The sequence below is a fragment of the Crocodylus porosus genome, unplaced genomic scaffold (genome assembly GCF_001723895.1).
Source record: "Crocodylus porosus isolate Cpor-Errol unplaced genomic scaffold, CroPor_comp1, whole genome shotgun sequence".
In the NCBI taxonomy this organism is placed as follows: domain Eukaryota; kingdom Metazoa; phylum Chordata; order Crocodylia; family Crocodylidae; genus Crocodylus; species Crocodylus porosus.
Window position 1 is genome coordinate 4,797,333 of NW_017728927.1, and position 26,626 is coordinate 4,823,958.

At 40.0% G+C, this 26,626-nt stretch overlaps 1 protein-coding gene across 4 annotated transcripts in view; it reads right to left on the minus strand.

Moving 5' to 3' along the window:
* Positions 1-26,626, minus strand: part of PDPK1 (3-phosphoinositide dependent protein kinase 1) — a 104,366-nt gene that overhangs the window by 69,495 nt on the left and 8,245 nt on the right. For 3 of the 4 annotated variants that reach the window (XM_019541802.1, XM_019541803.1, XM_019541805.1), the window contains exons 2-11: positions 16,652-16,921; positions 11,922-11,964; positions 11,537-11,674; positions 10,627-10,771; positions 8,148-8,245; positions 6,804-6,879; positions 5,273-5,341; positions 4,345-4,441; positions 3,204-3,377; positions 471-682 (exon numbers count right to left, since the gene is read on the minus strand). In XM_019541802.1, coding sequence (XP_019397347.1) covers positions 471-682; positions 3,204-3,377; positions 4,345-4,441; positions 5,273-5,341; positions 6,804-6,879; positions 8,148-8,245; positions 10,627-10,771; positions 11,537-11,674; positions 11,922-11,964; positions 16,652-16,921 — 1,322 coding nt within the window. Of the gene's footprint in view, positions 1-470; positions 683-3,203; positions 3,378-4,344; positions 4,442-5,272; positions 5,342-6,803; positions 6,880-8,147; positions 8,246-10,626; positions 10,772-11,536; positions 11,675-11,921; positions 11,965-16,651; positions 16,922-26,626 lie in introns of those variants that run through there. The other variant, XM_019541804.1, reaches the window with a different exon arrangement.

Here is a 26,626-nt window from a genome sequence, read left to right on the forward strand (position 1 = left end):
AGGGGGCTGGACTCGATCTCCCGAGGTCCCTTCCAGCCCTAATGTCTATGAAATCTATGAACTAGATAGATTTATATGCACCTTAATAACTATTAGGAATGAGGACTAATAGTCATGCCAAAGTATTATCAAGGGCAAAATCTGATGTCAAGGAGGTTCTGATAGTGAAACAGATTGATCCAGTTTGAAGAACCTATTATTGGGGGCCCCCTTGTGACAAAGGAAGAATTACACTAGATCTCAGACTCCAAAAACTCACAGAGCTGTTATGTAAAGATTTATGCTACCAGTTTAATTCAAGAAAGGCATCCTCACTAATTAAGTTTTTAACCACTCAGCTGTTGGACTTCTATTGCAAAAATTAACCTGAACTGAAGCAAGAACAGCGGGTTTATTGTGCTACAGATTCCTAATTGGAGAAATAAATAAATAAATAAAATCACAGATTAACTGCATTTTAAACACCTTACCATGGGTTTCCACCAGCTTGTTTTGCCAGAAGTAACCTCTTCTCTTCTTCAGAAAATTGCAAGTCCAGTTCAAAGGAATTACTGTCAAGATCATGAATGTACTGTTCAATGTTACCACCTGACGTTTGTGGTGGACCCATTTCTGGACCAGACAGCGAGGGCGAAGAACCAGAAACTTGCATACAACCAAACTGACTCAGGAGATTGTCATACTAAGAAAGGAAAAAAATATAGCAAAAACAAATTTTAGAGTCTTTTTTGTTTTTTTTAATAAAAAGATCTATTCAACATTTCAATATAAGGAGTTCAGTTGCTTTTAATTCTGAAACTTTACCAGATACTTATTTATACTGATATACTTTAAAAAAATTAAAGCTAGAAGTAACTTAAGACTGTAACAGGACACATAAAAAGCTAAATAAGATACCAATATCTAAAGCAAAAGCAGAAGAAGAAATTAGGTCATTTATGCCTTATGTGTATACATTAAGTCAATCACAATTTGGCAGTGTTTCATCTCTTATGTAAAAAATCAAAACAAATCAACAGTTTAAATACTTGCAAGTACTGGTGCCTTAATTTTAGGCATGGCATTGAAACGTCATATTCAGATTTTTTCTGTCTCTAGCTTTTATGTTTGCATTGCATCCAACACGAAATTAACACTTAGCTCTTATATAGATTTGAATAGGTCTCAAAGCATTTTACAAAGAGGAGTAAATTAGTTTACATCATCTAATTTATCCCTTTTCAACAAGTCTGTTTTGTTCAGCTGTCCCAGGAACGGTCCTTCCGCAGCTTCCAAGACTATTCCATACTCAAATACACTTTTAAGGATTATTTCCTTACAATAAATGTCCTTCAACTAAGTTTTCTATTGCCAAGTTCACCCTTTTGCTCCCTCCAACTTGTCTCGCCTTCCAGTTTGCTATGTGGTATACTCAGTGCACTGCAAAACTGAAGAATGGACATAACACCCCCAAGAGACATTCCCTTTCACAATGCAGAACTCTGGGTTGCACAATGTTTTAATGTTCCCGCTGTGGAATCCAGGTCCCTATCATCCCTCAGACTGGAGAGTATGACAGACAGAGCAAGTTTGTCATGTCACTCCACGCTGCTCTTAGAAAGCATCAGGCACGCTGCTGCTGCCTAGTAAAAGGTAGAAAGTTCCACAGCAAGGAGGCCCAAGGAGAAAAGACATGGTCTTTGAATTAATAAATAATTAAAAGGGGACCATCAGTAACTTCTGGTCAGGGAATAAGAGGGAACCAAGAAACGAAGGCACGAAGATTTTAGAAACAAAAAGACTAACCCCATTCTATGTCATAAGTAGGATTCGTGCATTCCTGATTTCTATTAAACACCACCACTTTTGGAGCAACTCAACTGAACGCAGTTGCACAACTATTGTTTGTCAAGAACAGCCACCAATGTGGAAACTAAACTACTTCAACTCCTAGTGTTTTCAGTGAAGGTATACACTTGCTTAACACAAAATGGCAAGTGCATGTTAAAAGGTGGAGGTTATGGCAACTGAATTAGAGAAACAATCCAGGGAGGAGGAAGACAAATTATAATGGTCATTCCAACTATTTAGTTTCCGAAATTAAGAGGTAGGACTCTTAAAGGGGGGAAAACTCAAAAATAAAAAAAGAACAACAGATTTGATGGTGAATGCTACACACTCTCACTGTAATTGCAATGTAATCAGTATAATGCTGACTTCTTGTTATCACCTGTAAAACTTGGTCTCTCTGCACTTCAATACAAACAGACTGCTCTATTTCTCTGGTCTGGTATTACAACATTGTTATCCAAAAGCCAAAGGAAAGATGTTACATGCTGGTGTACTCTCGACTTCAAAAAGAATTTTAATCTACAAAGACAACTTGTCATTTTCATCAGCTCATAAAATGTTCCCATTTTGTCTTGTGGTAATACCATCAATAGAATTAATTTCAGTAAAGCACCCAGAAGAGTTAGACTCTCACCCCAGTGTTTTAGCATTAGATTGGTAGATATTATTGCTGAGATAATGAAACAGTCAGAATAATCTTTGTCGAGTGCAAGTTCTACAGTCTCATGGGAAGTGAGACTGTGTAGCACGTTATGACCTGTCGAGTCCTTAAAAGAAGTCATGGATTTTTGCTTAGGTGAATGGAACTTTAAGCTTTACTCTACAGTTCAGTTGTTTGATGGGATTGTTCATTTTTAGATAAAGATCTTCAGCCTGAGCACAGAGTTCTGCAAGTTCTAGAACACTGAGCAGTTATTCATGGTAGGACAAAAGATGCTCTCCATCGCTGCTTGAACTTTGAAGACATAAGGCATCAAAATGGCTTGTTCAGGTGACACAAAGTGGTTTATGTTTACTTGATACTGTGGGTTCTTTGAGAGCAAAGCAGCAAGACCCGTAACGTAATACTGTCTCCTTTCCTGCAAAGTGAAGGCAGTCCATCATAGAAGCTGCAATCCAGCCAGGGAAGCTGGACTACCCATGCGACATGAAGCAAATTAAAATAGGTTAGTTGTCAAGCAGAACATAATACTCTTCTTTGTTAAAAACAAATACCTGCTTTCTAGAGAAATTAACTTAGTCAAGCTCCAGGGTTTTTTTGTCCCTGACCTGTCACCAAAACTGATTCAGCAGAAGCATTTGCTTGGCAATAATTACTGTTCAGAAAAATCTGGAGTTGCGATAGAGTTGAATATAGCAAAATTGACACATACATTTCCATAGCAATCTTCATCGTCTTCAGACATCGCTGGCAAATATGCTGTGAGCTTTGGGGGTGTCTGAAGATGCAGATTCTCCCACGAGACTGATTCAAAGAATGGATGAGCCTTCAGAGGTTCATACCCTCCCATTTCTTCACAGCCTAATCGTTTTGTAGCATCTAGAACCTGAAGGAGTTAAAGTTACTTAACTTACTTAACACTTCTCTATAATAATGAAAATTAGTTTCAAAGTGAATGTTAACTTTATAACAGCCCAATGCTAATCCCTTTCTGATTTTCATTCTGTTACTGTTAGCCTATTCAGCTTTAACAAAATGTTACTAAATAAAGGGTAAAGAATTTCTACAAAATTTTGTTTCACTTCTGACTGAATACTCATTAAATCGGATATTTTTTCTCTCTGCACAAGTAACATTTTATATAGTAATTTTTTTTAGCTACTGTTATAATAGTGCAGTGAAATATGGAGCAAGTACTCTGAAATACAATGCAAATTAATTTATATTTTACAAATAACAAAGATACTTCTGTTCAATAGCTGAAAACATCTGCCTACAAATTTGTATTGTCGGTACTGCATAATTATTTACAATCATTTTTTTCCATTTCAGTAACAGATGTACTTCATGTTCACACAGCTTCTTCATGGGGTCTTAAAAGAGCTGTTTAATAATAGATGACAATTTTCCAGATGATGAGTTCTCCCTCTACACAGTCAGGAATGTTAAGGACTCTTAGTAGAGTAAAATCAGTTTAAGGGTTTGTAACAATTTGGATACAAAGTTAGGGAAATGAATCAATTCAGTATATACTGGAGAGCCTATGTGGAGGGCTAGCAATTTTTTGAAGCTTGGGGACACTTTACAGAGCTCATATCTAAGCTCAGGCTACTACCAGCCTGGCCTGTGCCACTGCCAGTCACTGCTTACTCTCCTAGCCCCCGAGTGCCACAGTCACTATTTCTCCCCGCTGCCCAACCCCCATACAAGGCAACCCCCTCCCTCCCCCCCCCTCAGCTTTGTGGGCTGGATAAAATTAGTCTGTGAACCAAATCTGGCCCATGAGCCATAGGCTGCCAGCCCCTGGCCTATGCTATTTATTCATCTAACAATAATAACACCTGAATATTTACCAAGAGCTTTTCTACAAGGTCTTTGGCCTTGGGGAAGAATTTTTCAGGGAAGTCATATTCCAACTTAATTATCTTCTGAAATATAAGATATTCATTTCTGCAAGAAAAAGAATATTCAGTCCAGTTATCATCTGTTCCCTATAGTACCTTTACCAATATATTAAAATGAGCTGAATAAGAAATACTGAATTTTTAAGAATAATGGCTTTTAAAAGCCGTTTTAAAAGCTTATATAAGGGTCAAGTTCAACCCCAGCCTCCCTGGTGATGCTCAAAAGGACAGTAAACCTCTACTATGGGCTGCCATTTCGACAAGAGAGATTAGCTAGGCTAGTCTGAAAATTCTTCCTAATTCTTCCTAGTGAAACATTGGGACAGTCAGTTTACCTACAGAGGCTGTGGAACCTCCATCACTAGAAGTTAAGTGCAGATTAGAACACTTCTATCCTGGATGGTTTAGATAGGGATAAATCTTGCCTTTAGCAGAGGCTGGACAAGACGGCTGTTTAAGATGCCTTCCAGTTCTATTTTTTCATGAACTTTGTGCCCCTTGGATTAAATGGCAGGGCAGGGAGGGTCATGAGGGCAAAACTGATCTCTTGTTGGAGGGGGGGTGTTTGAAACCTTGTTCAGGGATAAAGTGGCTACCAGAGTAATGCGAGTTGCATGGGAACCCCAAGAGGCATTTGTGGATTCCAGGGCCTGCAGGTCCCCTATGCACTCTTGTGGATGTACTAAGGACTCAATCTAGCTTTAAGCAATGAATCATGTCAGTTAATTGAACAGTGATTAAAATCAAGTGTTGCAATAACACCCAAGGAGCACCGAGATAAATTTTACTTTAAAACTGTGCGATATATAGTGAAAACTGAAAAAAACTTCCAATGAAACTGTATACAAATCATAAAATATGATCCGAGGTCTCTTACCCAGCTCTAAATGGAGGCAATCCAGCTACAAGCTGATAAATTATACATCCAAGAGCCCAGAGATCAGAACTTTAAAAGTTGAAGGAAAGAGAAGGGGAAGAAAAGAACAAAAACAAAAACAAACTGGTTAATGTCTCTATTAGGTAAAGCTATAAAACTGGAGTCAGATAAGCATACCTTATTTTCTATTTCTAACAGTCAGGATACCGATGAGTTTCCATGCAGTATGATTTGTACACTATATGTACACACAGCATTCAGTGCAAAAAGGAGCCAGCTAGCAATTATATACAAATAAAAGTCAAGTACTGTAAGCTGGTTACTGTTACCTTCCATATAGATGTGTGCATGTGCACACACATGTATATACACATACATATATGAAAGGTAACAGTAACCAGCCTGCATTACTTAACTCAGGCATGTATCTGAGCTTGTCTCCTAAAGCGCTGCCAGCCAACACAATGTATATGTCCAGAAAGGAAACAGCAAAGCATCTAAATGTAGCAACAAGATACTGATTTAAGATGCATCTGTGTGAGACACTCAAGAATGAATTCCCTCTTCCCCATATAATTCAGACAAAACTCTTATGAACACAAAACATACCTTTCATTCACATCCAAAAACCTAAGCAATATCTGAAAGACTTCTAAAAGCTGACTTTAAACTTGCCTATTGATCACTTTACATTTGTGTCTACTGTATTTGAGGTTAAGATAAGTGAGTAAAATTATACTAAGTTAAAAAATGAGGGGAGGAAAGAGAGGAAGCAATATAACAACTTACTGCAACAACTGCTTTGTGACTACTCCTGTCCCACAATAAGTAGAAGCAAGAAGCAAGCTTAAACTGAGCAGTTCACCTAGCTTACCTGTGATTACCTTCCACTTCCTATCCCCACTTGTAACTTGGTATTGGTTACTTAGGTACAAGAAAAAAAATAGTGCATTTGCTTAGTATTCTGTTTTCTGGACATCCAACCTTTTCACCTGAGACTTCCCTCTCCTGTCTTTCTTATCATGGTAAAAATTTCAGGTCCTGCATAGGAAGTGCCATACAAGGTCAGACTAATGGTCCCTCTAGCCCAGTATACCATCTCTGACAGCAGCAGCGATGCATGCTTTAGGGGAAGAGAGCACTGAACCAGATATAAGTCGAGTGATCTATCCCTATTCATTACCTGCCCTGGCATCCACCATTATGGGTTGAGAGAAGCTAGAGGAAACATACCCAGCCATTCTGTTCAACAGCTACTGATAGACTTATCATTCATGAATTGGTTAGTCTATCAGCAGACCCCAGAACTCATGAATAAGCAAACAAAATCAGGGATGAGGCATGGAGCAACATTTGTTAAGATAAAAAAAAAAAAAAAAAATCAGTTAGAAATCTGAGATGCTAAACTATAAAGACGTTAAAAGATACTTAAAACAGTAAACATTTTTCCTCCTTAAAAGCATTTACACAAAATTGTCGGTCTAGACAGAAGTTAGTAAAATTCTCTACAGACGCAATAAAGACTACTTACCTTTTACAGGCAGATTTCTCCGTCAGCAGCTCTGGAGAAACGTACTGTGCTGTCCCTACAAATGAGTTTGCCCGTGCTGAGGGAACAAAAAAGTTTATCATAACCTATATCTTACATAATCCTTACTTTTAACTCTACTAAAAAGCAAAGTACATTCAACAAATTGTCAAAACAGACATGAATTTGAAAGTAACAATTGGAAAGTAATTTTTTAAAACTGATATCCAAGATTCCCTTCCATTTCTGAAGTGTCACACACACTAGTGTGGCAAACTTGAGCAGTGTATGAGAGATTCCTTAATTAGTAATATAAATTAAATGACCAAATAGCGGACACATCCAAATACCTTCTCAAGTATAGCAATATTTGCCACCAAAGAAAGAGGAATTCCAGTTATATAGTTTAAACTTCCTGAAGTGTGGTTTTAGTACATTTTAAATCTTAACAACCTGTTCTCAGTAACTACAATTGTTAATTTCTCCAAAATGCCTGCCCTCTCAGCTAAATATAGGCATTGGATTTAATGACACATTATAACCTGCCTAACATCCGACTCCCCAGGTACCTCTCCAGTATTTACCAGCTACATTCATTCCCCTTCCCCCCAGCCTGTCTCTCACCTGCTGACTCCTCAATTTTCATCTTCACTAACTGCTCGTCTTGCTGCAGACCAGCCCCTGGCTTCTTTACTATTCATTCCACACCAACTGCAAATGCTCTCTCAGCCTGACAAAGGGTATTTATATCCAAAAGCTTGAAAATAATAATTTTTCCAACTATGTGAGTTGGTTGAATAAGAGATATCAGATTTACCCAAAGAATCTTGTCTGATTATGTGGCTGTTGTGGTCTAAGGACAATATAGACCCCTGTACTCTCCTAAAATGTTTAATTTTTCTTTCATCCAAGGAATTATAATTGGAAAAAGACCAGAGATTTTACTGAAAGTCTTAAGGACACTATTTTAGTGTCTTAAGGATACTTTTGCCAGAAACCTTGAAGAAATACTTTAGTCTCCTTTTGCCTATAGAATGAACCAGAACAAAAACTATTCTGTTTCAAGATCAGTTGAAGGTTTTGACACCTGGTACATACCTTGGTGTTTCAGTGCTCCAAAAACAAAACTTTACTTTTTCCTAACTTCATATATTTGTTACCCAATCTGAGCAGAAACTTGGAATAACATTTTTAAACTAGCTGATGAAAACATATTCAGACCAAGAAAACTGTGATGGTCAAAGCAGAGGACAATTTATCAAGTTTGAGAGATTTACATTTCCAGGGAGCTCATTATATTTAAAGTAATTAAACAAGACATAGGATAACAGACTAACAACTGCATACCTTGTTTACTATCTGCTGATAATACTTTTGCTGTTCCAAAGTCTGTTATTTGAATGTGCATATCTTCATTTAGCAAAATATTCTCTGGCTTAAGGTCCCTGAAAAAGGTGGATTCTCAAAGTTAAAATTAAAACAGACTCAGGCTACAAGATTTTATTTAGCCTGTTCATTTTGTTAAAATCTTCCTAGAAGACCTAAAGCAATTACAAGGAGTTGATCATAAAAACAGAGTCAGTCAGTCCCCATACCGCTTGTTCAACAAAATCCACTAAAAAGTATATGGATTGCAAACTTTAAAGTGTAACCAACATCTGACAGATGGTTACCAGGATTATTCATACAAAATTTCACCCAGTCTGAAATAGCATAAGCTCAATAATGACCACCCCACAAGAATTTTTTAAGACCTGGCTAGGCAAAGCTTTGGCTGGGATGATATAGTTGGGGACGGTCCTGCTTTGAGCAGGGGGCTGCTCTCCAGAGTCTCTTCCAACCCTCATTTTCTATGTTTCTATAACTTGAACAGCCTAGAACAACTGTGAGCAGAACTGGAAGTCTATGGGCCTACATAGGTTGCAATCAGAAATAAATAATTCTATTAATGATGCATAACCAAGAAGATAGTCCAATTCATTGTTCCATAGGTATTCTAACTGTTCAGAGCCAAAAGTAGTAAGAGCTGACTGAATATACAAAAAAAACTGATTTTCAAGACAGGAGGTTCTATTTTTACATAGTTCCCTTTTCATGGTACTACCACTCTAAGACACTTAGTTATTTGGTCTCCTATTTCTTAGTAAATTAGAAAACCAAAAAACAGCTTCTAGGTACCTTACTATGGCTGTTGTATCCTGTCAGTATTACAATGATTGACATTTTTCTCTGATCTTAACATCTTACTATCCAGTCCTAAGCAATTATCTAGTGCTGTATAAGTCACTTAAGACACCTGCAAGCAAGGTGGGCACCCATTTATATTGTGCAAATGGAACTAGCTATTTGCAAATCCAACTGATTCCAATATTAAAGGCACCATTTAAAATTATTTTAGCATCCACAGAAAGCTGTTTTTCATAGGTCATTAATGCTACTCAAAGCAAGTGCTCAAGCCTTCAAATCTTTTTAGGGCGTGTCATAGTGTTATTTGGTGAGCCTTACCTCTAAGGGTTACCTTGAACATGACAGCATATAATCAATTTGATGGCTACTAACAGTGCAGCAGTTTAGAGCTGCTAGAAGGATCAATTGCCCACTCAACGTTAAACAATTTTCTGATTGCAAAGAAGCCCCTTATACACAGCTCGAACACAGCAACCTTTACAAAATCTACCTACTACACAATACCAACTATGCCCTGACAAGGAAAGTACAAATCCCTGAACATTTTCATAGTGTGGATTGTCTCATTGTCAAATGAACTTATTTCCTCTTGCTCACCATTCCCCATTCACAACTGTTTAAAATAGAAAAACAATGATTGTTTAAGCAAGGGGAACCAAGAGAAGAACCAGCACCAGGTGATTAGCAAGCTCTCTGCAGACCATCAGAGTGTTCCATACACCACTGTTTGGGAACCTCTGGCCATTATAGGTCTCTCCTCAACTGCACTTCTACAGCTTAGTCTTCATCCTCTCAAGAACCCTTGCTCACTTGCATACAGTACCAAATAAGGTTTTTATCCATCTAAGTTTAGCAAACTATTTTCCATGGCAGAGGATTCTCATTCATGCAACAATGTCCTTCTTTTGACAAGAGCTTATTAAACATTCTACTAAAAACCTCTGGATTTTGATTCCTGTATCATCTCATATTCAGCCTGTCACATACTACAACAAACCTTGTTTTTGAAAGGTAGAAAAAAGATCTTTTCTTGTAGTACGTAACTGAGTAGCAGCAGCTAGGGAGCCAAGGCTGCTCCCTGAGTATCACCAGAGATTGCCAGTTCAGTTGCACCCGAAGTAAATGAGACCTGCTCTCGCTATTGTGTGCACGCGCAACATGCACTCTCATTTCCAACAGCTGGATTTTGAGGAAAAGGTGCATGTTGTATGTGAGAAGATTCAGCATTGAAAGGGTCATTTTCAAATAGGGACTTCAGATAAATATTGAAGTGCATCTTGAACTGCATTGTCATTGCAACTTTAGAAAATTCAGTCTACTTTAAACAGTCTATTTACCATCTGTGCTCTGTGTCCAATTGAATAGACATGCAAGAGATAAACAAAGTGAAACTGGACTAAGCTATTTTTTTTCATTTTGTTTATAGACTACCACATGCTGCAATCCACACACACAAGTTGCTTTGTTTGGGTCATAATACTACAGAATATGGAAATTCTCCAAAAAAAGCCAATTACATTATATTCTTAGTAGGTTTCTTAGAAAAAAATAAATCACATATTCGGTTTAAATTACATCAAGGCTGTCTCAAAAAAGAACACTCTCCCCTCCATTACAGATCACCTAATTAGTGCATTACCTGTGAATAATCCCCTTCCCATGCAAGTACTCTAATGCTGATACAATTTCAGCAGTATAAAATCTGGTGCAAGTCTCATCAAATGAGCCAATTTTTCGAATGTATTTCAGAAGCTCTCCATTTTTGGCATAGCTAAGGCCAAAGTCTGCACCTAAAGTTAAGGAGTATCATTGGGATATTTTAAAACTTCACAACACAAACTTAGTTCTGGTTTATTTTTGTTATTGTCTTCAAAGTAAGGCAGCAACATGAAGCTTAATTTCCTCACAACCATCAGAGGAGATATTTTCAGATACTTGTTTCCTTGTTTATTCAATCATTTACTTACTAAAAGATAGCTAAACTATTCCCCCACCCCCATGGTGTCATTGTCCATACACTAAACATTTTTTTTTCCTTTCTCTTAAATAGCAGAACTGTGTTAGTTTAGCTTTTTAATTTGTGTTATGGTACCAGTGATGGAAGAAGAGTTTGGGAAAAAAGTCAATTATTTTTGTTCTACCTTCTGGTTAGTTCCAAATTGAACCATAATATGGTAGGTCCTTTATTTAAAAAAGCACCCATAAAAACAGTTTCTTGAAAACATTCATGTCAGATGTTAATGTTAAGGGATATCATATTTGGGGCTTAAACTAGATCTATTTAAACTGGTACTTATCAATATGCTATTACATAAACAGAATGTGATACTTGCCATTTAAAAATATTTAACATATTTGTAGTTTAGTATCTAGTCAAGAATTCAGGTGAAAATCTCATTGCTTAAAAGCTAAAAACTACCATTTTTAAGAAACTGCTACTAAATTCACTCCCATCTTTTTGTGACAGTAAAAAAAAGTGAATGTTGCAATGAAATATTTCTTTGGCTTTTTCCCAAAGCATTGCAATAAACTCTTAATTTAAAGGATACACAGCTTGTCATCATCCTGAAAGGTGAAGTAGAGTTTCACAAAGAAAGGGTGATCCAGACGGGACATTACATCTCTCTCTCTGGTCACATACGGTACCTTGTTTTCTTTTATGATATGACGTTTCTCTAAAATTTTAACTTGGAGAAAAAGATAAACAATGAAAATGCAAGTGACTTCCAAAACTATAAAACGTTAGCCATTTGTTAGATGCAACTAAAATTCTAAAAAAAAAAAGCTGAACTTTCCTGATGAGCAGTTGTTCTTTGTCTCCCTCCCATTGTTAGAGGGGTAGGAGATCTCCAAACTTCATAATTAGAATATACTTACAGATTCCTATTTCAATGTTATGTTTAAAACACTTAAATGGAAGGAATCATTACTTACTGGCATATTCTCTGGAAGTTGCCAATTCTCGAGCCAAGACAACCTGGTTTAGGAGGAAGAACCCACAATGTAACTGTTCATTAAAAAGATATGCAAGGAAGCCATAATGGTCTTCATTCCAAAGCAGTGATTTTTCTCATTAACCTCCTAAGCTTTGGACCAGTAGACAGAGTGAACTCCTTACCATAAACACTACTGTACCCTCAAAGCAGAAAAGCAATTAAGCATGTGTTGAACATCATATATGCATTTGTATTTCAACAATGTCAATGGGACTCCAGCACACATTTAGAGTTCAGCCCATATTTAGGTGCATTGCTGAAGCAGGGGTTATATGCACCATCACATAACCAATGAATTAGGTCTTATTCTCCTCTTCAAAAAATTGTGTTGGTTACAATATAATGTGTCAAAATTATCAGTGATTATCTTCCTTAAGAAGCCAACAATTGCTTTGAGGTCTTCATAAACTGAATGCACCATTACCTTTTGGTGTGATATACAGTGTCCCTGATGACTTTAATCAAGTTTATTCACAAGATTAAGGTCAAAAGGCTCTCAGTACCCAACAGTTTGAGAGGAGAAATTAGTTCACTGGTGAATTGGAGTGAAACAGTTCGAAATAGCAGGGGGAAAAAGGCCTTTTACACCACAAAGTTTACTTTTTTGTGTGGAGAGAAACAAGTTTCAAAAGCAGCATGTTAGAAGAATGTGAGTTTACTTGTTGCCATTCTGGGGAAGGAAGTTTAATAAAAGGGAATTGTTTGATCAGATGAACACAGAATGCAACACAGAACCTAAGAACTAGAACATACAGCAAGTGTTTTTGCCTGAATTCAAGATTTTCTCTGCTTTAGTATCTGACCTATCAAGTACCAGTAAGTTTTTCTTTTTCACATTTGTGTTGGATAAATGGATACAACATGACGCGCTCTCAAAATTCTGCACTGAATTAGTTTTTACCACCATACGAGGCTTGCTCACTGTTGCAAAAAGTTCAGAGATAGCAAGATGCCACAGCAGCGTAACCATTTCTCAGTGAGATGAAGCGACAGCATCAAAGACTCTACGGCTACATTTCTTAAGTGCCTTCTTGAAGTTAAGAAGAAATCTTCCAGGTTGAGTGCATTTAAGCAAGCAGAGTTACACTGTTCCAGAACAGTCATTTTCTAGAAAACTGAATTCTCCATTAAGAAACCTGAGGGGCCATAATGCCTTTTTTTTTTGTTTTGTTTTTTTTAATCTCATCAATTATAATAGGATCACTGCAATGCTGTCATTATTTCAACATCTGAAGTTTTCCAGATCAGATTTTCTCAAGATCAGTTACTTAATATACCAACAGGCCTGGATTCCATAGTTTCAGAATTATTAGGGTTGGAAGGGACTTGAGCAGAGCCCGACCTCCTGCCATGGCAGGAAAGAGTACTGGGGTCAAATGACCCCAGCAAGGTGATTGTCTAGCTTCCTCTTAAAGACCCCCAGGGTAAGAGCCAGCACCACTTCACTTGGAAGTTGGTTCCAGATCCTAGCCACCCTGACAGTGAAGTCGCGCCTCCTGATGTCTAATCTGAATTTACCCTCTGCCAACTTGTGACCATTATTCCTGGTCACTCCTGGCAGTGCTCGGGGAACAGGGACTCCCCCAGTGCCTGCTAATCTCCTCTGACTAGTTTGTAACAGGCCACTAGATCCCCCCCTCAGCCTGCTCTTCTGGAGGCTGAACAGGTTCAGGTCCCATAGCCTCTCCTCATAAGACCTGCCTGCTGCCCCCTGATCATGTGAGTGGCCCTCCTCTGGACCCTCTCCATGTTGTCCACACCCCTCCTAAAGTGCGGTGCCCAGAACTGGAGGCAGTACTCCAGCTGCAGCCTGACCAGTGCCGCATAGAGGGGGAGTATCACCTCCTTGGACCTGTTTGAGATGCATCTGTGGATGCAGGACAAGGTGCAGTTGGCTTTCCTGACTGCATCCCCACACTACCAGCCTATGTTCATCTTGGCATCAATGATATGAAACCAATTTCATAGACATTTGGGCTAGAAGGGACCCCAGAGGATCATCAAGTCCAGCCCCCTGCCCCAGGGGCAGGAAGTCAGCAGGGGTCATAGGATCCCAGCAAGATAAGCATCCAAATGTGTCCTGAAGGCGTTCAAAGTGGGTGCCTGAACTGCCTCCGGCAGCAGTCTATTACACCTAGCTTACTGTATTTTAGGGAATAAGTATTTTTATGTTTGTCGTATGTGACTCATGCCTATGGTCCACAAGCATTACTAAAAACAAAACAAAAAACTTTGATCCTGTACTTGCACATAGTGGTAACACTATGCATGTCAGTGACACTGCTGAGCTTATTAGACTACTCATGTGCATAAGTGTTGGCAAAATTTGGATTTACACTAAATTCCTTAATTCGAGCACTGCATCCAGTCCCTGCCTGAACAATGATGCTTACCTTCAATTCAAAGAGAGAGAGAGAGAGAGAGAGAGAAACAAACAGATAAAACACATAGATGGCCATAAAAGGCTTTTAAGAATAATCAAGTACTGCATTGGTGAAAAGAACACAACTCTTTTAGCCTGGCCAAATGAATAACCTGGAAGGGTGAGGATTCACGTCACATCAACCGATCCACAATAACTACCCATGTACCCTGTGGTCCGTGAAACCTATATTGTGATAACAGCCTTGTTTCATCAAGGAAAAAAAAAACCAAACTACCCCAGTCTAGCTTCCACTTACCACAAGCATAAGGTTTTGAAGCATGTTTAATTCTCAGTGACAGAAAACTCTAATCCAGTTCAAATCCTTCAGATGACTACCTTTAAAAAGTCATCTTAAAATATCTGTGATAGCATTAGAGATTCTACTACCCTACAGCAGCATAAACATTAAGGTGCTAAAATCATATGTTGGAAGGTAATATGTTCTAAAAACTTAAGGCATTTATATACATACCTTTTTGTCCCGTGACGCGCTGGAGATCCGCTGCTTTGGAGCAGATTTGATTAATCAAGTCTGTTCCGCATGCGAGCTGATGCAAACTGGGCTGCACCGTGTGCAGTTGTGTAAGTGGCAAAATGTGCATCAGTGTGAAGAAAATGGCAGTGGGGAGCTTTTGAACTAAAACACCTCCAATATGTTTTAGTTCAAAAGCACACCGCTGCCATTTTCTCAGCACTGACACATTTTGCCACTTACACAACTGCAAGCGAGACAGCAGCGGGCGCTTTTCAAAGCACCTGGCACTTGCATGTATAAAAATGCCCTTAAGCGTCACGTCTTAAGGCAGAATGGAGCCTTCTGCATGCATTCAAGGGTAGGTCTACAAAAACAGCATGCATATACTGTAGATTTCTAAGTGTAATACTAGGACTGAATGAGACTTCCATTGCATACTTATAACCAAACCCATGTAATGTTAAACTGGTTAAATAATAGTGTTTTTCCCCCAACTTGGTTGAAGAGATATCCCTCAATCATATTTACATATGCAATTTAAGTTTCAACGTTCTCCTAATGGAGTTTTGTGCAAAGTAAAGGGTAACTTTAGGAAAAACAAGAACAGGCCAAATATTGCTTCAATGCTGTGAAACAACCAGTGATAAGTGCAGTATTAAAACCTAAATAAACAGACTGTGAAACTGTTTTCATTGCAACTCCCTGCACTATGTTTCTGCAATAATTAAATATAATGATCAGAAAGTCAAACTGGCAGAAGATACTTCAGTTTTCTATTCTTTAGTCAATTATGGACAAGAAAATAGTACAAACTGGCTGCAACACACCAATATGTAAAAACACCCACTTCCAGGAAGTACTGTCTTAGACTTACAGTGACCAAAATAACTGCAAAAAAAGGACCTGGTGGTTATAATGGACCATAAGCTGAATATGAACCAGTGGGCTCTTGTTGCAAAAAGCCAATAGCACACTGAGTTGTGACTTCCATTCCATCAAGCACTGGTGAGGCCTCATTTGCAATAAAGTGTCCAGTTTTGGGCATGGCACTTCAAAAAAGATGCAAATTGGAAAGCTGGAACAAACTGGAAACTGCCCAGCCAAGAGCAATTACATTCAGAGGACTAGTAAAGGTTTGAAGAAATGGTATTATTTTTCTGGAGAGGAAAAGGCTGAGTAAGCATTTAATAATAGTCTTTAAATACCTGAAGGGTAGTTATAAAAAGGATGGTGATAGACTAGTCTCTTTGGCCATAAGAGACAACACAAAAAGTAACAGTCTTACATTGCAACAAAGGAAATTTAGGTAGGTTATTAGGAAGAACATCCTAACTATGGGGATCGTTAAGCATATCCTATGCCAGAGTTGAAGCTGTATCGCATGTCCTATGCCAGAATTGAAGCTGCCGCTGCCACAACCACATGCCCTAGGGTCAGAGCTGAAATTGCTAGTGCCGCATTCCCCAGGCTGGATCCAGCCCACAATGAACTCCACGGTCTGATACCAGCCTGGGGCGCAAGCTGAGTATGTCACCCTTGACCTAGACAGTTTGTAGAAACACCATCCTTGGACATTTTTAAAAACAAGTTAGACAAACACTTGTCTAGAATGGTTTAGACATGGATGATCCTACCTTGAGCAGGGGACTGGATTACATGAGCTCCTGAGGTCTCTTCCAGCTCTATTTTATTTTTTAAATGATTTCCATGATGCATCTCACACTAAACTTGCAAAGGTTGAGGACCTGAAAACAGCTAAATTACTCACTGTTGAGAAAGATCCTTCACCCAAAATTTTTCCAAATCTGAAGTCTTCAGGTCGTTTCTTTCGCGGCTGTGGAGGCTGTTGTCCTGAACGTTGCTGTAGAGAGTTTGAACTAGACCTTGATTCAGCTGCAGTACTCTCCATATTAGATCCCTGTCTGCTGCCACAGGTGGAAATGACAGGTGGAGTGCTGGAATCCGTCTGGTTCCTCACCATTGATGGGGATGGGCAGGAACATAAAACCACACTAGACTGGATTGGAACAGCATCATACTGGAAAAAAAAAAATGGTAATATAGTCAGCTACATTCATGATCAGAGAGTTAAGTAAGTGCCACAAATGAAAATGACAAAGCAAAGTGAAAATAGGCCACAATGCAGACTTCTTACTGCCAAAACCTGCAGTATAAATTTACTAGAAGTTACAATATGCAACAAAAGCAGATCTGGAGTGATGAGCAAAACTGATGAGTCTTCAGGAGTGCTCTATTTTTTGGAGAGGAAGTTGGTAAATACTGATGGAGAAGCTAGTCAAAGTGGAAGTTCGTATGGAAGTAAGCAGGAAACAGACAAGAGAAACTTAAAGCATATTTAAAAAAAAATCTCAGTAAGTTATGATCTGACAGTCATGGCAACCATCCAAACAACCTTAACTCTATCCTGCCAAATGCTTCAGGTTTCTAAGGCTTGTCATCCATCATTCTTTCCAACTAAAAGTTTTGCTGCCAGTGGAAGTGTTGAGTCTGCCTTAAGTGATACCAGGCAACCACTCCCAGCCCCCAAATAAAAAAAGTGATCCCAAACATCATTTCTCACACCCTAAAATGACTGTCTTTCTTTTGCCAAATGAACTGAAAGCTACACAAAGTCTGCAGTTTCAAATTACTTAAACAAAACAAAACAAAAAAACCATTATGATGGATGTGTCAACCTCTAAGTGTTTACTTAATAGGCAATTATAAAGACGAAAGAACTCTGGGTTTCAACTATAAAGCAGTAACCTAGCTGGATTGAAAAATACAACCAATTTAAATAGACTTTTGGTGATTTTTATTTCTACAATTTTATATTTTAACTTTCCACACTAAATATACGATACTAGTACATCAAAAGAACAGTACTAGAATCACTAGATGACATCCTGGGGTTGCTTCCAACCCTTGTTTCCTATGATTCTGTGAAATGCCAGACAGTAATTTAAGGTAGAGTTAGAGTGATGGTGTGGCTGCAACAACCCAGGAATTATCAGAGACACTAGGACTTTTTGGGGTGCTATCTTTTATTGGACCAACTGCATAGCTGAAATAGAGTTAGACAAGCTTTAGAAGCCAGAACAGCTATAATAAGAAACAGGGAAGGGAAAGGGAAGGAATTCCCAGGAGTAGCAGACAAACAAGTTAGCAGAAGAAAAGCTGATTACTGGGAGATCAAGGCCTATCAAAAGGGAGAGGGTCGTGACCACCTTGAAGCATTCAGGAGTCATATAGGTTATAATCTGCCATAAAGCCAATGTCAGTGTTAAGTCCTTCATTCCTAGCATGCAGCCAGTTTATGAACTTTTGTTCCCGTTTGTCTTTAGTAATGTAATGCACTTGAGTAGTACTGTAATGCACTTGAGTAGCTGAATTGATACCAAACTTTAAAAAAGAGTTTTAAAATTGATTTTAAAAAGACTGAAGGAGTATAGCAATGCAAACTCATGAAAAAACAAACAAAAATAACCCCAAATCCACTGCCTAGCTAGGGTTAAGACTGGATCAACCCCTCCACTGACCTGGCATGCAGCACACATCAGCCCAGAGCCTGCCGTGCGCTGCCTACAGCATGCACAGCCTAGCATGCAGAACGTACCAGCCTGCTGTGCACCTAGGGCCAGCATGGAGAGTGTGCTGCTGCCTGTGGCACATGGGCTGGACCCAGCACTGCACACAACATGGGGGATCCTGGGTGCAGGCTGCATTTAGTGCCCCATACTGGCCCCCCGTGCTGTGTGTAGCCTGTGCACCATATGACAAGGGTGGAGGGGTCAGCACAGAGCCAGTCCAGCAATCCACAGGCTGGAGCGTACAGCTTCATGGCCTAGATCCGGCCTGCTGACTATGTTTAACACTCATTTTAGACACTCACAAACATGCTAAGCAAGAATATTTCGATCAGGATTCGCTCCCCACCTCCCAGATTTGTCCACTGCAAGTAGCAAAGTTTGAACTCTTTCCTAAAGGTTAGGCCAACCTTCAAGTCTTAGTTATTCATATATCACTGTACAATATAATGGAATAGCATTCTTTGCTACTAAAATATTGTGGTGTAGGAGTACAAGTTGAAACAGAATTACGCAGAGACACAAGGTCACTGGAGACTGAATGCATCACAGAACAAGGAGGTTTACAAAGTCCTCTGGAAGACGCAAGGAAGATGTACATGTGTTCGTTGGGAAGCTGATGGATCTGCATGGAATAAAAGCTGGAGCAAAAAACAAGACAGAAGCAGCAGTGGCACAGACAAAAAGAAAGAACAGGAATTAATACAACTGTTGTGTACATAACTCCAGCCAGAGCAAACTCCAGCCATTTTTGTTGCAGCCATGATCAAAAGTGGGGTTTTATTTTTACACAGATATATGTGAGCAAAGTATTTAGTTTCACAGACGTAAAACTGTTGAAGTGGTCTTGCTCAGATTTCCCAAAAGCCACACAAGGCCAAGCCCCAAGAGCTCCATAACAACAAAAAGTCAGAAACCCAACAATGCACCCTTTGCAAGGAAATTCCACCTTATCCAAATCAACGTAGATGGGACCAAAGTAACCAGCAGCCTAAAACCTATGGCTGGATGCAATGAATGCACACCACAGAGGTAAGGAAGTTCCAGCTGGTTCGACATACCATAGCATGACTCCTACACCATTTAAGATGGATACCAGGATCCTACACCTGCTATGCTGTTACCAATCCAAGTTCCACTTTACTCCAAGCACTGAAACAGTCCTACCTCTTCCCCACTCCCTCCCTCAAGCAGGAGTCCTTAATTTCCAATTGACTGGTGAAAGTGATAAACTATTCCTATTGGGAAGCTATTCCTTAAAATCCTTATAGCAGATGTTTGACCCTCATCTTTTCAAAAGCTAACAGGAGGCAAACTCAACCTGCATGCAAATTAGCTTCTGAACGGAGCTATGAAAGGCTCACCTGGTTGTGGATAATCAGACCAGATTAACTCTACTACTGGCCTTGAGAGAAGTGCAAGCACTACAAGGGAAACCAAACTCCCCCCCCGTAGTAAAGAGTTTAATTCAAGAGAGATCTTTTAAAGGCTCTGGATAGAAGAACAATCTTTATGCAGCATAGGATTTAGACTGAAATACATTTATAACGATCAAGATTTCTTTTGCACCTGTAGAACATAATGCCATGCAGCCCACATTAGATGTCAAAATCAATTTCTCTGTAAAAGAGATGTTGCAGCAGCGTATAATTGTGAAATATTTAGGCTAGCGGAACAGGAACACCATGCACCCTGCTACAAGTAATTTACTCTACCACCACAGAGATTAAAAACATCTGTGGGAACTACCCTAACAAATCCAGAGGAATCCCCTCTATCCTGGGTAATAAAGGATCCCTTTCCCCTTCCCTTGCCCTGCTACCACATACACCTTGCACCAGCCCCTGCCAGCATCACAGGATTTTGCAGAACCACTGAACCAGGCAGTACAGAGAAAAAACTGTAACTCCCTTTAGACACCCCCAAACAGCTTATTCCAGCAAGACCCATACAGGACTCTAATGTGCAGCTCCGTAAGAAATTATGTCCACATCCTAAAAGTACAGAGTCTATACTTCTTTCAGGCCACTGATTACTGTTATACTATTATCTCAAGCTGAATAAGGACAATCTTGCCTAATTAAAAAAAGAAAAAGGGCTAAGAAACTAGTTAAATTACCATTAGCTTCACTGGGGCATACCTCAATGATACGTACATCATCAAACATATTAATAAAGCCAACAATCCAAAGGCATCCACCTCGACTTGCACTATTTTCAAGGCCCTCCTTTATAGAAAAAAGCATCCTAATACTGACGCATCAAAATTTCAAAGGTAGTAACTGTGGCAAGTTACTTTGAACATTAAACTTAACTTCATGCAGCTAAACTAGAGATGTCAGTTGATGAATAAGGGAAGGTAAACCCCACCAAACAGCAGCCTAGTCCACAGCAGTTCCCTGAACTGCAGCTTTCTAGGCACGTCACAGCTCAAAGCTCTAAGCTGTGGAGATCCATACAAGGCAAAAAATCAACCTATTAAAACCTACACACACATTTCTTTGCTCTTGTATGGGTAGTATTTCACCCTTTTAAAATGTGAATGCAAGCCCCATCTTTTGGTGGTCTCTCTCTTCAAATAGAGATTTTTTTGGGTAAGGGACAAAAGGATCAATATACAAGAGCACAGGAAGCAAAACAGCAGAAGAGAAATTTAACCTTCTAACCTACTTGACAGTTTTTGATCCATGCCCTATTTTGTAGCTTCTTCCCACCAGAAGGAAACTTCCAATACTTAAATTCCAAATATAGTAATAAGGAAATATCTTAATTCCAAAACAAAGTTAAAAGACAGTTACGGCACTGAAAAAAGTAAGAACAAGAAACTTCAACAAAACCTGAGTTTTGTAATCTAGATAGGAAAAAAAATGCACAAACAAAAACTGCTAGATTATGTTACTTTTGTATTAAATTCCCAAAATGAAACATAGTAGAGGAGACTACTTCCACTCTAGCTTTCATCAGTGCCATACTACTGTTAATCTGTCACATTTCTGCTGTACGTATTTGTAGCTATCCAAGCACGTAGAGGGTGCAGACCCTTTTCAGTGCAGGTACCTGGACAAATGAACTACATTAGGTAATGAAGCACAGGATTTTTTGAAAAGTAATAAGGCAAACAGTTTTTAAATTCACAGACCAGAGTACCTTAAGGGCAGCTCGTTGGGCAGCTCTACCGAGGCAACAAACAGATACAACATGTACTTCTCATCAATTCTCTCATCATAATCTTTCCTGTTGACACTGAAAACAGGCTTTGCAGTTTTACAGAAGACAGGATTTTCCATCTCACAGGTTTCAGTTCTGCAGTTGCACCAGAATCTTTCTATTTGAATGTGGCTCTCAACAGTACTTTGGATTTTATCAGGAATGCACTTCAGAGGAAAAAAACCTACCTGCATTCAGTCTGGTATTTGGAATTAAAAGATTCATTCCAAAATGGAAAAAATGAATTGAGTTGCCAATTTTGTACTCTAAGAAGTATATAGGAAGACTGACTACTCCAGCTCTTTTCAGTTAAATTATGACTCTCAAAAAAGCAAGCTTTCCAAATTCAAGATAACATTACAGCTCAAAACATCATTTGCATCAACTCTCAGCAGAGTAGTCAGGGGAAAGATGAACAGTTTTTGTTGTTTGCTTTTTAAACATGAAAAAAAAAAAAACCTCTCTTATCTGCAAGAAATGTAGGCTGGGCTCATCCAAATCTTGGGCACTAGGACTCAACATGCAGAAAACAGGTGACAGATGAATTAGGCCCATTAACTTCTGCAAGGTCCTTTCTAATTCTGTTACATATTACAGTTGGTAAACCACCTTCCTTAAAAGAAAGTTTCCCACACAACCTGCACATGTACAACTTGCGCAATAGCAGACACAGAATGAGCAGCTGCAGCAGCAGAAACCATTTTCCAAGAAATATGGGCAGACCTTGGCCCATGCTGTAGCAGCAGACTACCTTCAAAAGCACTCCCAGCTGTGTGGAAAAGTATGTGGCTTTTGCTATAATGAAACTTGCTACCTACTGCCAGCTAGTTGATTTGAAGTTAAGATTATCCATGAGGGCTGTCACACTGGAAATGCATATGGCTACAACTTTCCTTTGGATCATAAGGCTCGGCAATGCATTGCCCATGGCTCAAAATCCCCAAACTATATTGAGGCCAGGATACCTATAGATACTTTGTCCCTGCATTAGGCCTTAAAGTTCATCAACAGAAAGGGGTATTTTCTCCACAGTGCTGCTAGAACTAGTTGATCACAAGAAGTATCACTTTTATTGATACAGGGTACTTTGACAAGGTCTGTATGACACAATTTTAAAATCAATAAAATAAAAATACCACCCATCCTGTAAACATTTTCTGCACTCATTCCATAAGACTCAGATTACTCTCTGCCTTTTACCAGACTCACAAACAAGCAAAGAGCTGTTTAACTATACCCTGAGCAGCTGCATAATGACTATGGAATGTACATTTGGAAAAAGAGAGTAAGATGAAAGTTCCTGATGTTAAGGCTAAAGGCCGATAAAAAAAATAAATAAATAACCTGCCCTTCCCAATAGCCACGTGCTGTTTCATGTAGCCTTCGTGAAAGCAAAGAGAAAGACTTGGGATAGAAGAGGAGGAGGAGGTTGGGAATCTTGTTAAACTGATCTGAACAGCCATAGAACAGGCCTCTGTAAAGGTCTGCAGAGACAGAGGACACTTGTGAACGAGGTATGTATTCGCAACTTTATTTACAGTTATGGAACAAATATAAAAGGGTACATGCAATGGCACACAGGTTCTACCATGCTTCATTTGAGAGCATTTTAGCATAAAATGTATGTATTCAAAAATGATGTTTGGATTTTGGTTTACAGCAGGTAAAGGTGTAGTGAAAATGGCCATATTCATGGTGTTTGATAAAAGACTACAGGAATCTCCCCCTCAATTCTTCTCCACTCAAGGACAAAGCAGCAAACATGTCTTGATAATGAATTAATATATTATAATAGTGGAAGTTTTAAATGTTGTTATGCATGAGCTCAGAATAAATTATAATTTGTCTTGACAGCAGCAGAGCGTATGAATTTGTTAAATCAATCCAGAAGCTGAAGGTGATAGAGCTTGCTTAATGAGTGATACAGGGAGCACAGTACACTGCTTCTCTGGGATCTGCATAGGCTGCCTTTTCATTGGTGGGTTGAGTCTAAGGAGCCCTAGCAAAAGGGGGAGTAGCACGTTCTATTCATGGAGAAGGTCTGGCTAGACAATACCAATGTTGCGAGGATCAAGACCACTGCCACCAAGAAGCAGTGACAGGTTGGAGACTTCCTTCTGTGGGGATAGAGGCATCCATCTGCTGGCCTGACCTGTCATCTTGGGAGGTCTGCTGCTTGGCCAGAGGCGCAGGGGGTGGGGAAATGAACAATTTAAAAAAAAAAAAAATCGAGTAACTAGGAACAATGGTGGGGATGCACTGCCCCACCAGTCTGAGTTCACCAGCCACACCCGAGCTGAATATGAGCCAACAGTGTGCCCTTCTTGCCAAGAAAGCTAACAACATACTGGGCTGCATGAGTAGGAGCATTACCAGATGGAAGGAAGTGATTTTTTCCCTTTATTCCCCACTGGTGAGGACACATCTGGAGTCCCAGGTCCAGTTTTGTACCTCCTGCCCACACTACAGAAAGAATGTAAACAAACTGAAGAGAGTCCAGTGGAAGGCAACAAAAATGGTTCAGGGGCTGGGACAAATGACTTGCAAGGAGAGGCTGAGGGAACTGGTTTTATTTAATCCAGAGAAGAGAAGACAGGAGATTAAACAGCAGCCTTCAACTCCCTGCAGGGTGGTTCCAAAGAGGATGGAGCTGGTCTGTGATCAGTGGTGGCAGATGACAGAACAAGAAGCAATGGGCTTAAGTTGCAGCAAGGGAAGGTTAGGGTACATATTAGGAAGACCTTTCCCATTAGGAAAGTAGCGAAACACTGAAACAGGCTACCCAAAGAGAACATGGAGTCTCCACTCTTGGAGGTTTTCCCAAGATCCAGCTAGACAAAACCTTGGCTGGGGTGATACTGTTAGGGACAGTCCTGCTTCGGGCAACAGGTTGGACTAGATGGCCTCCTGAGGACCCTTCCAACCTCATTTTCTATGATTCCAATTGTTTTTCAGCAATGGAAAGGGATCTTGGACTCACGGCTGACTCCAAGATGAACATGAGTCGTCAATGTGATGAAGTGATCAACAAGGCTAACTGCACCAGGGAGGTGATGCTTCCCCTCTATGCAGCACTGGTCAGGCCACAGTTGGAGTACTGCATCCAGTTTTGGACACCGCACTTCAAGAGGGATGCGGAGAATCTTGAGAGGGTTCAGAGGAGGCCGCTCATATGGTCAGAGGCCTGTAGGCAAGGCCCTATGAGGAGAGACTGAGGGACCTGGATCTCATCAGCTTTCAAGAGAAGGCTGAGAGGTGATTTCGTGGCTGCCTATAAATTCATCAAGGGAGGGCAGCAGGGAATTCACCAATTCATAGATGTCAGGGGTGGAAGGGACCTAGAAGATAATCAAGTCCAGCCCCCTGCCCCAGGGTCAGGAAGTCAGCTAGGGTCAAAGGATCCCAGCATCCAAACATTTCTTGAAAGAGTCCAACGTAGGTGCCTGCACCACTTCTGGAGGGAATCCGTTCCAGGTCTTGGGGGCTCGGATAGTAAAGAAATGTTTTCTTATGTCCAGCCTGAAATGGTCTTGGAGGAGTTTGTGACCATTGATCCTTGTTTTACCTTGGGGTGCTCTGGTGAACAGATGTTCTCCCAAATCCTGATGTACACCCCTTATGTACTTATAGGCAGCCAACAGGTCCCCCCTGAGCCTGCACTCTGCCAGGCTGAAGAGATGCTCTATTCACTAGGGAACTCCCTGGAGTAACTAGGAATGATGGCCACAAACAGAGAGAGCAGATTTAAGTTGAACATTAGAAAGAACTTCTTTATGGTAAGGGCTGTCAGAATCGGGAATGGGCTTCCAATGGAGGTGATGGTCTCTCCTATCTTGGGGGTCTTCATGAGGAGACTGGACAAGCTCTTTCCTGCCCAGGACAGGGGGGTCAGACTGGATGACCTACTGAAGTCCCTTCTGAACATAACTTCTATGAATCTGTTATAGCCATATCCCATGTCATTTGGAAGTATGAGACCACCTATCCTCTACTGCCACAGGCCACTACCATTATGGTCAGCAAAATAATTTGAATCTTATACCAAGACGACTACAAAAGGAAGAATGGTCTGCAGCAGTGGCACAAAAGGGGGTTCAAGCTGTGGAACTTTTCTCCTCTTTGTCCAACAACCTGGCAACCCTCAGGGCACAATATAGGGTTCATTTATTTACTTTAAGCAGCACTCGCATAAGGACTACTATTCCCTGCCTGAGCTATTTCTTTTTGTTAATTACTTTTTGGTTTGGGGCAAGTATCTGCCTTCATATTGTTATGCAGCTGAATGTAATTCAAGACAACGGCATCTAGATCATGACCTCCCTACGACCATGAACCCAGAAGACCACACATCTGACACCTACAGGAAAATCCAAGAAAAGCAAAGCCTAGCTCAGATTAAAGACACACACTGAAAATACAGAAAAGATTTAAAAGAATGAAAGCCAACCCAAGCTCCTTCCTCTAGCAGAGTCTTCAATAGTGGGGTTGCTTTTCGACAGAACCAGGTCTCCAGGCTTAGATCCCTTCTGACAGTGGGTTGCAGGAACACAGTGACTGCCTGGCATCTGCACTGATGCAGTTTGTTTTCACTTTGGTGAAGGTTTTATTCGGGCTTAATCATGGGTCTTCCTTTAAACACATTCCCAGTATTGCTACCCCAAGATAACTGCAGTAAAAGCACGCTGCCACAAACAATTGTGACAGTGAGAAGCAAGGGTCAAATAAGCTTCACACCACTCCCCTGCATACCGACTCCTGTTTATCTTCTTGCTCTCTACCTGGGCTCTGGCCCTTAGCTGAAAGTAGACTGTTATATTCAATTTGCTAAATCATTCTTGAGAGCACGGAGGCAGAAAGGAATCTTGGAGTCATCATTGACTCCAAGATGAACATGGGCCGGCAGTGTGGGGAGGCAGTCAGGAAGGCCAACCGCACCTTGGCATGCATCC